Source organism: Mycteria americana, chromosome 7 (genome assembly GCF_035582795.1).
Source record: "Mycteria americana isolate JAX WOST 10 ecotype Jacksonville Zoo and Gardens chromosome 7, USCA_MyAme_1.0, whole genome shotgun sequence".
Classification (NCBI taxonomy): domain Eukaryota; kingdom Metazoa; phylum Chordata; class Aves; order Ciconiiformes; family Ciconiidae; genus Mycteria; species Mycteria americana.
This window is the reverse complement of record NC_134371.1, coordinates 11,837,814-11,850,359: the sequence shown is the minus strand read 5'-3', so window position 1 is coordinate 11,850,359 and position 12,546 is coordinate 11,837,814. Positions and strand designations below refer to the sequence as shown.

The 12,546-nt window shown below is 64.2% G+C and overlaps 2 protein-coding genes across 2 annotated transcripts; both read left to right on the top strand.

Annotated features, from left to right (window-relative positions):
• Positions 1-467: 467 nt before the first annotated feature.
• CHRND (cholinergic receptor nicotinic delta subunit) lies at positions 468-4,655 on the top strand. Its single transcript, XM_075509073.1, has 12 exons — positions 468-519; positions 1,298-1,443; positions 1,634-1,678; positions 1,781-1,890; positions 1,995-2,150; positions 2,411-2,526; positions 2,776-2,976; positions 3,322-3,433; positions 3,547-3,661; positions 3,883-4,084; positions 4,190-4,302; positions 4,388-4,655. Exons 1-12 carry the CDS (start codon positions 468-470, stop codon positions 4,568-4,570), a joined length of 1,551 nt encoding a protein of 516 aa, XP_075365188.1. The 3' UTR covers positions 4,571-4,655.
• An 801-nt stretch (positions 4,656-5,456) lies between these two features.
• Positions 5,457-10,166, top strand: CHRNG (cholinergic receptor nicotinic gamma subunit). Its single transcript, XM_075509072.1, is given in 14 exon segments — positions 5,457-5,504; positions 5,507-5,653; positions 5,655-5,706; positions 6,107-6,246; positions 6,354-6,398; positions 6,595-6,704; positions 6,804-6,959; positions 7,243-7,340; positions 8,138-8,341; positions 8,625-8,739; positions 9,010-9,124; positions 9,476-9,680; positions 9,783-9,916; positions 9,999-10,166. Coding segments are annotated over 14 exon segments (1,737 nt in total).
• Positions 10,167-12,546: the final 2,380 nt, after the last annotated feature.

The following is a 12,546-nucleotide window of genomic DNA, read 5'->3' as shown; positions in this document are numbered from 1 at the left end:
GGACCCACAGGAAACCTCCTGCCGGCGCAGGGGCCGAGCGTGCCCTGGGCCAGCTGTGATTGCCAGGGAGGTGCCACCCCCGTGCTTGGGCATCGGCGGGTACCAACCCCTCCTGCTCCTGGGGAGCCCGCTGCCTCCGCGCGGCATCGCTGGGGCTGCTGAGCAGCGGGGAAGGGACCGCTCCTCCCCGTGCCCAGCGATGCCCGTGCTGGGGAGCCCAGGCGCAGGGTGATGGGCTGACACCCGTGGGGCTGGCGAGGCCAGCTGCGCCTGCCCGTCTCCCCTTCTCCGGGCGCGGGGGTGCCGGAAGAGAGGGGTGGGAGCGGGTAAATGGTCCGGCACCCTTCCCCCTCGGCACCTGGCACCGTCCATCTCCCGCTCCGGCCGGCAGCCGGACATCCGCTTGGCCGGGCCAGGCGGGGAGGTGGCCACGGCCTGGCACTGCGCGAGGGCACTGCGGGCACCACATGGGGGACCTGCCGGCGCGGCTGGCCCTGCTCGGGGCGCTGGTGCTGTCGGGTGAGCGGGGCCCCAGGGTCTTGGGCACGGGGTTGCCCCATTGCTGGAGGGTTCTGGGCCCCCTCAGTGGGGTTGGTGGGGGGTGATGGTGGCAGGGTCCAAGCTGGGCACAAGTGCCCCAGGGTTGCATTTTGGGCATTACCTGGCAGAGCCCCATCACTGAGCGTCCCCTGCGTCTCCATCCTGGCTGTGCCACCCGGAGCTGTGTCCCTGCCTGGGCCGTGTGTGTCTGTCTGTCTGTCTGCGCACGGTGGGGCTGCATCCGTGCCTGTGTCCCTGTGTGCCAGAGTATGAGTCCATCTGTCTGTGCACAGTGCCACTGTGTCTGTGTGTCCCCGCGTGTGCCTGTCCGCGTGCACACTGACGCTGCATCCATGACCACACGTCCCTGCCTATACTGGGTCCATGTCCATGTGTCCGTGTCCGTGCGTGCCCCTGTGTTGTGCATCCCCCTATGTGCACAGTGCCACCATGTCTGTACCCAAGTGCCTCATGTCTGTGTGTCCCTGTGTGTGCTGGGTCTGTATCTGTGTCACTCTGTGTCCGTGCTCACATCCTTGTCCCATGCCCACATGCGCCCATGTGCTCCCGCACGTGTGTCATTCCTGCATGTCCCACGTCCATGCCCCTGTGCAGCACAGACATGCAGTGTCCTCGCCTCCTCCTGTCTCCTCCACCCTTACATCACCCTGCCCTCACTGAGCATCCCCGTGGGGTGGCACTGGGCCCAGTAACCCCCCCCAGCCCCACCCCAGTCTGCCTGACCCCACACCCCCAGGCGGGCTCTGCGTGAACCAGGAGGAACGGCTCATCCACCACCTCTTCGAAGAGAAGGGCTACAACAAGGAGGTGCGCCCCATCATCTCCACTGACGAGGTCGTGGACGTCTACCTCGCCCTCACCCTCTCCAACCTCATCTCACTGGTGAGCCCCAGAGGGCAGTGCCCGCCGTGGGGTGCCCTCCAGCCATGCTTCACCCAGGGGCTGGCTGGGTGAGGGGAGTCCTGGGGCTGCTGCCCCGAACCCTGGCTGGTGAGGGTTGGGGGTCCTGGGCTGGGGGGGGCAGCTGCTGGGCAAGGCCCTGGCATCTCACTGCCCCACACTGTCGTTGCAGAAAGAGGTGGACGAGACGCTCACCACCAACCTATGGCTCGAGCACGTGAGTAGGGACAGGCGTCATGGCATCAGTTGTGCCCTGAGGCACGGGCAACAGGGTGTCCCAGTGTGGTGAGAAGGTGACCTGGGGATCCCCCGGCTCCAGGGCTGGACCGATTACCGCCTGCAGTGGAACAAGTCCGAGTTTGGGGACATCGAGGTGCTCCGCCTGCCGCCGGACATGCTGTGGCTGCCTGAGATAGTCCTGGAGAACAAGTGAGCCGTGCCTCAGTTTCCCCTCCCAAACCCCGCAAAGCATGCCCAGGGCTCCCCCTGCCACTTGCCGGCCCTGCCATTGCCTCGGCTCTCTCCCGGTGCAGCAATGATGGGCTCTTTGAGATCGCCTACTACTGCAACGTCCTCATCTACAACACGGGCTACGTCTACTGGCTGCCGCCCGCCATCTTCCGCAGCGCCTGTCCCATCAATGTTGACTTCTTCCCCTTCGACTGGCAGAACTGCACCCTCAAATTCAGGTGCCAGGGGGCTGGCTGGGGCAGGGCAGGGCAGGGCAGGGCAGGGCAGGGCAGGGGCAGGCAGCAGGGTGGGCATCCCGGCCCCCTGCAGCGCCTGCTGCTGCCAGCACCTTCCCTTGCTGTTGGGGTGCAGCAAGGTGAGGGTTTGCAGGTGACTCGGTGGCCTGAGTCCATTGTGCTGGAGGTCAGGGTGGGTGGGTGGTGGGTAACAAGCAGCAGGCGCAGCCCCTCACTGCCTGTCCCCCACGGCCGCGGGCCAGCTCGCTGGCGTACAGTGCCCTAGAGATCAGCATGCACTTGAAGAAGGATAGCGACCCGAAGACGGGCAAGTATTACCCGGTGGAGTGGATCATCATCGACCCTGAAGGCTTCACGGGTAACGCTTGTGCTCTCTGCCATGTCCTGTGGCAGCGGGACACCCTGTACAGGGCTCGGGGGCACCCTGGCATTGGGGCACCCTGCCATGGAGACACCCGAGCACCCAGGGCTTTGGCACCCTGGCACCCATCCCACCAGGCTGGAGCTACCCAGACCCAGGACAGGGAGAACGGGTGCTGGTGGGGCTGGTGAGGATGGGCATGGCAGGGGCCCCCCATGCCATACGCTGTCCCATGTGCCCCGGCAGAGAACGGGGAATGGGAAATCATCCACCGCCCGGCCCGCAAGAACATCCACCCTGACAACCCCCCCGAGAGCAGCGAGCACCAGGACATCACCTTCTACCTCATCATCAAGCGCAAGCCGCTCTTCTACGTCATCAACATCGTCACGCCTTGCATCCTCATCGCCTTCATGGCCATCCTTGTCTTCTACCTGCCTGCCGATAGTAAGTGAGCCCCACAGCACCTGTGCCAGGCATGGGGGTCACCCCATGGGGCACCTCCATGTCCCACACCTGCACCAGGTCCTGGGACATGGGGACACCCCAGTGCCCAGCACGGGGACATCCTGGTACTGGGACACCCCCACGTACACCATCATCCCAGCCAGGCACCCTGGCAGGGGCACACTTGGGCGCAGGATACCCCATGTGGGACCCTGGGGTACCCCCATAATAGAAAACCCTATATGGGGCACTGTATGGTGGGACACTGGGAGGGCAATCCTGGCACTGGGAGCACTGGGAGGTGGACCTGGAGCAGGGTTTGCCCTGAGCTCACCTGCTTTCCAGGTGGTGAGAAGATGACCCTGGTGATCTCAGTGCTCCTGGCCCAGTCTGTCTTCCTTCTGCTCATCTCCCAGCGCCTGCCCGCCACCTCCCATGCCATCCCCCTCATCGGCAAGTGAGTCCTAGGTGCAGCGGGGACATCGCGGGGTCCCCGTGGTGCCAGAGGGCACCTCTGCCTGTGCTCAGCCCCTGTGGCAATGCCAGCCCCAGGTCCATGCCGCCCCACAGGTACCTGCTTTTCATCATGCTGCTGGTGACAGCCGTGGTGGTGATCTGCGTCGTGGTCCTCAACTTCCATTTCCGCACCCCCAGCACCCATATCATGTCCGACTGGGTCAAAGAGGTGAGCGGGGTGCTGGGCTGGGGTGCGTGACCTGGTGGGTGCAGGGGTGGCACCGTGCCCCACAGAGGGCATGGGACAGCACAGCCCCGCCATTGCATTGGCATGGCCCATCTGCACCACCCCAAGGGGTTGCGTGCCCGGGTTGGGGGCAGAGGGTGGGGACAAGATGTCGTTGCACCGAGGGGTGGCCGAGGGACCTGACGCCACCTCCTGTGCCCCAGGTCTTCCTGGAGAGCCTGCCCCGCCTGCTGGGCATGTCGCAGCCGGCCGAGAGCCCAGCGGGCACGCCGTGCATCCGGCGCTGCAGCTCGGCCGGCTACATCGCCAAGGCGGAGGAGTACTTCAGCGTCAAGTCCCGCAGCGAGCTCATGTTCGAGAAGCAGTCGGAGCGGCACGGGCTGGCCAGCCGCATCACCCCTGCCCGTAAGCCTCAGCCCCTCCGTGGGGACGCAGGGAAGGGTGGCAGAGCAGAGGTCTCTGGGGGTGGCAGCCCTTCGGAGCCTGTCTCACCACCCCCCTCGCTCCCAGGTTTGGCACCTGCGGATGCAGGCGAGGAGCAGCTCTACGAGCACATAAAACCCATCGTTGACGGTGCCAACTTCATCGTCAAGCACATGCAGGAGAAAAACAGCTACAATGAGGTGGGAGCCGCGGGCATGGGGGGGCAGAGGGGGTTCCCTGTGCCCACTGTGCCCCCCACTGCCTGGCTTCTGGCTCCTTCCCCAGGAGAAGGACAACTGGAACCGTGTGGCCCGGACCCTGGATCGCCTCTGCCTCTTCCTCATCACCCCCATGCTGGTGGTGGGCACCCTCTGGATCTTCCTCATGGGCATCTACAACCACCCCCCGCCGCTGCCCTTTGCTGGAGACCCCTATGACTACCGGGAGGAGAACAAGCGCTTCATCTAGAGGGGGGTGTCCCATGTGCCAGCCCCCCACTCCTTCCCGCTCACCAGCCTTGGCTTGGGAAAATAAAGCTGGATGCTTCTCACCACGGGGCGCCGAGCTGGTGGCTGCTCTCGGTGTCCCCCCCTGGGCACGGTGCCCACCCTGAGTGCTGTGTGTGTGCTGGGGAGGGTGATGCCCACCCAAGGAATGGGTGCTGTTGGGTGTCCTGAGCACGGTGGTCCTCAGCTGTGGTGGGAAGGGGTGTTTCCCAGAAGGGATCCGTGGTACCAGCCCTGCTACCCCCGTTGGGCTGGGCACTCGGGACAGGATGGGCTGGGGAAGGGGATGGACCCCCCAGCATGGCACCATTCCCTGCGGACCCACTGCAGTGCCCACATCACCCCCCGTCCCCATGACCCCCCAGCCAGACCCACGAGTGCCCCCCGGCACACCCCATCCCGCAGCGCCTGGCTGGGGGCCGAGGGGCTGTCTCCTTCCCCAGCTCGGCAGCGGGACGCCAGGGCTCCGGTTTCAGGGGGCACAGCTGACGTCCCCCCACCGGCAGTGGCCTGGGACAGCTGTCACATCCTCTCCGCCGAGCCAGGAATCTCACCCCCCCACCCCGACCCCCCTACACAGGGTCTCGCAGGACTTGGTCCCCCAAGGCAGGCATCGCTCCCCAGGCTGACGTGGCAGGACTTGCCTGCCCCTTCCCCACCCTACACCCTGGGGGCAGCCACCGCCATGGGGGGGACAGGGCACTGCTGGGGGTGCTTGCAGGGGGGCACCCCTTTTCCATCACCCATGGACGCCTGGTTTTGCACTGCCCCTCTGCGGGGCACATGGGGAAACTGAGGCACGGAGCTCATTTTGCCCCCAGACCCAATTCCAACCCCCTCGGCACAAAATGCCAGAGGAGCTTCCCAGCAAACTGCCATCACCCCGCCGGCGGGGGGGCGTGGGGGGTCACCTGTCCCTCCCCAGCCCCCGTGCCTGTTGGGAACAGCTGACGGTGGCGGGGGACAGCTGTCCCGTCCCACCGGGCGCCGGGCCCAGAACACCGCCGCACGGGCGGCCGAGCAGAGCCCCGGCCCCTGTGCCCCGCAGCACCGCCATGCGCTGCCACGGCCTCCTCCTCGCCCTCTGCGCCCTGGCAGGTAAGGGGTGCCTGCCCTGGGGGGGGGGTACCCGGTCTCCCCTCGCCTTTGCCCTTGGGGGTTTGTCACCCACGGGTGCGCAGTGCAGTGCCGTGCACCGTCCCTCTGGGGTGTCCCCATGCTGGCAGCCCGCTGTCCCCACGTCCTGCCCTGGAGAGGTCCCTGGGGTGAGCGGGGTGGGGGACGTGGGGGGGACGCACACCCCCCTGCTTGCACGCTGGGACGCTGATACACAGTCAGGCACACGCAGCCGCGTGTGCACACCCACAGTAACACAAGCGTGGGCATCCCCTCTCCTTGCGCACCCCATGCCCCCCCCCCCACGCCAGCAGGTCCTGGGGGCATCGGTGGCCCTGCTGTCCCCACCCCGGGGTGCCCCCACGGCACATGCCCTCCCCAGGCGTGGGCTGCAGGAACCAGGAGGAGAAGCTGCTCCAGGACCTCATGACCAACTACAACCGGCACCTGCGCCCGGCCCTGCATGGGGACCAGATCATCGATGTCACCCTCAAGCTCACCCTCACCAACCTCATCTCCCTGGTGAGAGACCCCCTCCCTGGTCCCCATAGCAGGATGGGTTTGCCCCCACATGTGGGGCAGAGGCGGGCAGGGTGCTAAAGCCGTCTTCCCCCTTCCTTCCTTGCCAGAATGAGCGGGAGGAGACCCTCACCACCAACGTCTGGATCGAGATGGTGAGACCCCTCACCTCCAGGCAGGACCCCCCTGGCCCATGTTTGCATCTCAGGGTGGCACCCTGTGGAGGGCTGGCACCATAACCTGCACCCCCTTTTGTGGGTGCCCCCAGCTGAGCCTATTTTGGGGGCAGCTCACAAGCTCCCCCGCCTCAGGGAGCACCGTGACCATCCCTCTTTGCTCCCCTTCCCCCAGCAATGGTCCGATTATCGCCTGCAGTGGGACCCCAAGAAATACGACAACATCCAGCTGCTGCGGGTGCCCTCCACCATGGTCTGGCTTCCCGACATCGTCCTGGAAAACAAGTAGGTGACGGGGCAATGGGGACATATCCCTGCACAGGGGGTGGCAGCTGCCCCCCCCCCGAGCATGGTTTCGGGCTGAGCCCACCCTTTCCCTGCCAGCATCGACGGGACATTCGAAATCACCCTCTACACCAACGTGCTGGTGTCCCCCGACGGCAGCATCTACTGGCTGCCCCCCGCTATCTACCGCAGCGCCTGCGCCATCCATGTCACCTACTTCCCCTTCGACTGGCAGAACTGCACCATGGTCTTCCAGTGAGCACCGGCTGGGCACGCGTGGGCACCATGGCGGGTCCTCCTGGGACACAAGGGATTAGCACGGGATGTCCACCTTTGCCCTGGGGCAACGAGTCCCTGGGCAGATAAGTGCCACCTACCTGTCCCCTGGCACCCCATCGGTGGCAGGAGGCACCTCGGCCAAGACAAGCACCCCAAAGCAGAGCTGGAGGTGGCCAGCGTGACCTGGTGCCACGCTGGCACCCTTTGCCCATCCACCCTGCTGCATGCCAGCCTGTGCCACCACCTTCTCCCTCCCCAGGTCCCAGACATACAGTGCCAATGAAATCAACCTGCTGCTGACGGTGGAGGAAGGCCAGACCGTGGAGTGGATCTCCATTGACCCCGAGGCTTTCACAGGTAACACCACGGCCGCCCCCGTGGCACAAGAGCATCCTGCCACGGGGAGCACCCAACAGGCCTGGTGCTACGCTGGTGGCTGCCAAAAGCAGGGCTGTGGGGGCCATTAGCAGCTCCCGCCATTACATAGGTACTTAACCTATTAGTGGAAGCAGGAGTGTGGGAGATATTTGTTTTTCTAACCCCCCCGGCTTGGGTCTTTCACCGCCTGGCAGCTGCTCCCGGAGAGCACCGCTCCTGGGAGCTTGATTGATGCTGGGAACGTAGCTGTCACGGCCAAACGATGACGTTTTCCATCACATTTTAATTGCATATTGAAGGAACAAAATGCTTTTCGGGCAGCGAGATTTATTTTTTCATTACCGGCCCGAGCTGCGATCTTGATTGGGAAAAATCTATCGCTCCCGCAGACAGTGGGGGAAAACAGCATGCTGTCACCCAGCGTCATGCTCGGCTTCCCCTCATGGTACCCTGGGGGCAGGGAGATTGGGGGACCCCAGCCCTGCACGTAACACCCTGGGAGCCCTCAAGGGGCACGAGGTGCCCCATACGTGCCTGGCTGCCCCCTCCAACAGCTTTTCGGGGTATTTTGCCTGGGCACCCTGGCACGCTCTGCAGTGCTCATCTCCCTCCCCAGCGGCTCTAGCACCTTTCCCCACACCGTGTCCAGCCTGGGTGCCCCGTGGAGCCCACACCGATCACCAGCTCTCCCCTTCCTCCCCCCCTGGGCAAGAGGGCTGGCAGCCCCAGTGCCCCCGGCAGGGTGGTGGGACTCACGTGGCACCGCTGCATGGCAGAGAACGGCGAATGGGTCATCAAGCACCGCCCCGCTCGGAAGATCATCAATTCGGAGCACTTCACCCCAGATGACACTCAGTACCAGCAGGTCGTCTTCTACCTCATCATCCAGCGCAAGCCACTCTTCTACATCATCAACATCATCGTGCCCTGTGTCCTCATCTCTGCCATGGCTGTGCTGGTCTACTTTCTGCCCGCCAAAGGTACGCATTGGTGCCGTGCCCATGGGGGGCACGGGGATGTGCAAGGGGGGCAGCGACAGGCAAGGAAGGGCTCATTGTCCCCTCCGTGCTTGGGGACCATCAGTGCCATCTCTCACCCACTCCTGTGATATTTGGAGGGGGGAGAATTTCCAGGTACCCCACGGTTAAAGGCTCATGGCAGGACTTGGCCAGTTCAGCTTTGAGGTGGAGGCTTTTTGCCAAAGGCAGGCAATGCCCACACCACTGCCCTGTGCCAACCTCTGCCTTCCCCCCTCCTTGGCAGCGGGTGGGCAGAAATGCACCGTCTCCATCAACGTCCTCCTGGCCCAGACCGTCTTCCTCTTCCTCATTGCCCAGAAGGTGCCTGAGACCTCCCAGGCTGTGCCTCTCATCGGGAAGTAAGTGATGCACAGGGACGGGGGTGCCAGCCCTGCTGTCACACTGTGCCAGTGGGGTCTCTGGGTGCTGTGCAGCAGCCAGTGCCCAGGAACAGGACTCTGGCACAGAAATAACCCCCAGCCCAGGCGGGGCTGGCACAGGACTACCACGTGTCCATGTCCCACTGCCGGTCCCCCGTGTACAGCCCCAGGAGGGCACTGAGAAGGACCTTACATGCCCATAGCTTGTGACCCAGCAGCCCCATATGAGGCCCTGTGTCCCGTCCCCAGGTACCTGACCTTCCTCATGGTGGTGACGGTGGTGATCGTGGTGAACGCTGTCATTGTCCTCAACGTCTCACTGAGAACACCCAACACTCACTCCATGTCCCAGAGAGTGCGCCAGGTACCTGCCGTCATCCCCCTACCCCTTATAAATGGGGAATGGGGTGGGTATTTGGGGACCAAGGCCATGTCCCTCGCAGAGCGGGGTGGCGGGCAAGCCTTCATCTGAGTGCAAGTCCTGGCACAAAGAGGGACCCCCCAGCTGTCCCCAGGGGACCACACTGTGCCACCAAACCCCTCCAAGCCACTCCGAGCACTGGGGAGCAGCAGGTGCTAACACACTCAGCATCCCAGTGGCACAAGGGTACCCCATGGGGATGCTCCAGGCGATGCAAGGGGACCCGATTGCACCTATTGGGTGCCCTGGGCGGTGTGCGGAGGGTCAGGTCCCCGCGGGTGATGCTGTGCCCAGGTGTGCCTGCACCTCCTGCCCCGCTACCTGGGCATGCACATGCCAGAGGAGACACCGGGGCCACCGCGAGCTGCCCGGAGACGCAGCTCCCTGGGGCTCATGGTGAAAGCCGACGAGTACATGCTCTGGAAAGCCCGGACCGAGCTGCTCTTTGAGAAACAGAAGGAGAGGGACGGGCTGATGAAAACTGTGCTGGAGAAGATTGGTGAGTGCCCCCGGGGGGTTGGCACCTCCCTGCGAGGCTGGGCGATGTGCCAGGTGGCTGGGCGCTCACTAGTGCCCACTGTGCTGGCTCCGCTGCCCACAGGACGTGGCCTGGAGAGCGGCAGTGCCCAGGACTTCTGCCAGAGCCTGGAGGAGGCAAGCCCTGAGATCCGCGCCTGCGTGGATGCCTGCAACCACATCGCCAATGCCACGCGGGAACAGAACGACTTCAGCAGCGTGAGTCAGGGCCAGGGGGGAGAGGGACCCGCATAGGGGGCAGTGGGGGTAGCCCTCACCCCCCTCCTTCTACCACCGGCAGGAGAGCGAAGAGTGGATCCTGGTGGGACGGGTGATTGACCGTGTCTGCTTCTTCATCATGGCCTCCCTCTTCGTGTGCGGCACCATCGGCATCTTCCTCATGGCTCACTTCAACCAGGCACCGGCCCTGCCCTTCCCTGGGGACCCCAAGCAGTACCTGCCGCAGTGATGCCCGCAGGCACCTGCCAGCCCTCCTGCTGCTGCGACTGCTGGACCCAGGGGCTGGGTGCCCCCAAACCAGCCTGCCTGGCTGAGATCCCTGCAGGCACAGCAGCTCCTGGTGCCAAGCACAGCACTGGAGGAGGACTGGGAGTGGCGGGGCTCTGCCACTCCCCAGCAGTGGTGGTGATGGGGAAGGGGGCAACACGGGGTGGCCATGCTGTGCTGAACATGGGAGTAAAGCCTGCAGCAGTCTCGCGAGCCTCCGTGGCATTGTTGCTGCACGCCCACTGATGGGGTTACCCCTCTCAGACAGGCTGGATGTGCCACCCGTGCAGGCTCCTGCAGACCTCTAAGCCACACAGTCCTGTCCCAGCACCCCACAAGGGTGCTGAGAGACGAGACAAGGCGGACCTGGAGCAGAGTCAGGCACCTGATGAGCCATGCACCAGCGCTAGCAGCAAGAGCCCACTGCAAATTCACAGCTTCAAGCCCAGGGCAAATGGGGCCCCTGGCATCCCTTGCCATGGCAATGGTGGCAACGGGGCAGGAATCACAGATACAGCCCTCATCCCGGGGTAGCAATGGAGCCATGGATGGGATTAGGGGCAGGTTCCTCCTTCCATTTATGCCTTGGCCATGGCTCTTGGGGACAGCTGAATTGCTGTCCCTGCTCCCTAGCAAGCAGCTTGGAGTGGGAAGACCCTGGGCCACCAGGCACCCAAACCCCCTTAGGGATGGGTGCCCTTGGCACCCACCCTGCTACAAGCATCATTACATGACTCCCTCCCCCCCCGGCCCTCCTTGCCCCACGGGAGCGTCTCTGTCAAGCACAGCCCCTTCCCCCCATCCCAGCGATGCCACATCCCCTCCCCATGCCCCTCACTGACCTCTGGGGCCCCTGCGGCTTTGTCCCTGCTGGCAGGGGAGATGTGGGAGGTCAGCCTGGGAACGGTGGCGGGCAGCGTCTGCTCCTCTGTGGTCTAGCTCACGCCACCTGCGCCCAGCTCCAGGACGTGCTGTGTCTCCATCAGCATCACTGTCCCAGTACCGGCTGCCTCTGCTGCTGCTGGGAGAAAACCAGCTGGTTACAGCCCGCAACTGGCTCCTGGCACCGCCTGCCAGAGGTGAGGGCATTGTGGGCACGGATGGAGGAGGGAGGTAAACACCGAGCAGCAGAGACATCACCTCTGGGATGCCTGCAGCCGGGTCATGGCCGGGAGCCACCCTCCAGCTGTGCCAGCCTGCCCGTGCTCTCTGTAAGGTGGCTCTTCCTGCCCCATCCCGGGGAGCTGTGTGATGCCCACAGCACTGAGACCAGGTGGGTCCAGCGCTCCAGGCCGGCACCTTGAAGCAGGCAGGGATGGTGCCCACCAACGCAGGCAGGGTGCCCAGAGGAGCTCACCGAGCACCCAGTGCCGTGGCTGGGTCCTGCCTCCTGTTCCCCTGGCTGGGTCACCTCCCATGGGGGCAGCCCTGTGACCGTGATCTGGGTGAGGTGACCAAGTCCTGGGGCACCGTACTCGTCCTGGCCACAGCCTTCTTGCTGGTGAGTGATGGCACTGCACAGCACTCCTGTCCCCACACAGCCACCCCACGGCGATGTCCTCTCCCCAGCCCCACAGTGGCTGAAGGGACAGGCTGCCCTGGCCAAGTGTCCCCAGCCCTGCGAGAGTCAGGAGCTGCCATAAGCTGCCCAAACCATAGCACCAGGCATGTCCCCAGCCCCTGGGCTCTCCCTCCCCAAGAAGGTGCAGAATTAATGAGCTCTGGTCTGTCTTTGCCTGGCTATTTCCCATTGATTCCTGGGTCCCCGTTGCCCTGCTGCCAGTCTCCAGGGGAAGGGGGCTCTGAACAGGGCCAGGTACTGTCACCCACTTCTCCCTGCTCTACAGAGCTGCTTCTTCTTCAGGTGAGCTCGGTCCTCGGCACGTCCATACAACACAATCAGAAAGGGAGAAGCTCTTCCAGCCTGCCAGGAGCACACAACTGAGACCGCATTCTCCACCATCCCCAAGCAGTGATTTTTCCTGCCCTCTGGAGGTCCCTGGGGTTTATCACCACACTAGAAACAAGGACAAAAACAAAAGCAGTAGCCGGGGTGCCAGAGGTCTCGGGCAGCAGATGTGCCTTGCAGGATCTGGGGGGGGAACACCTCACAGGTCACCCTATCCAGAGCTAGCAGGGTGCTGGGGGGAGTGCAGCGAGAGAGGAAAAGCCCCCCCAGCCCAGCATTAGCCCCAGGTGCCCACACCCCAAGAAGCACTAAGACAACATCATCCTCCAAGCATCCCCCAACTGCTCCCCTCCAAAACTGGGGACTCCTTTCTCTCTGTGGGCTGGGAAGCAGATTTCATCCTTAGCTCCAGCTTGGAGACACCCAGCGCAAC

Bases quoted from the DNA above. Each gene is read 5' to 3' on its own strand.
- CHRND (XM_075509073.1), top strand. From the start codon at position 468: ATGGGGGACCTGCCGGCGCGGCTGGCCCTGCTCGGGGCGCTGGTGCTG. The intron at 3,662-3,882 runs GTGAGCGGGGTG...CCTGTGCCCCAG, and splicing joins TGTCCGACTGGGTCAAAGAG to GTCTTCCTGGAGAGCCTGCC. The intron at 4,085-4,189 runs GTAAGCCTCAGC...CCTCGCTCCCAG, and splicing joins CAGCCGCATCACCCCTGCCC to GTTTGGCACCTGCGGATGCA.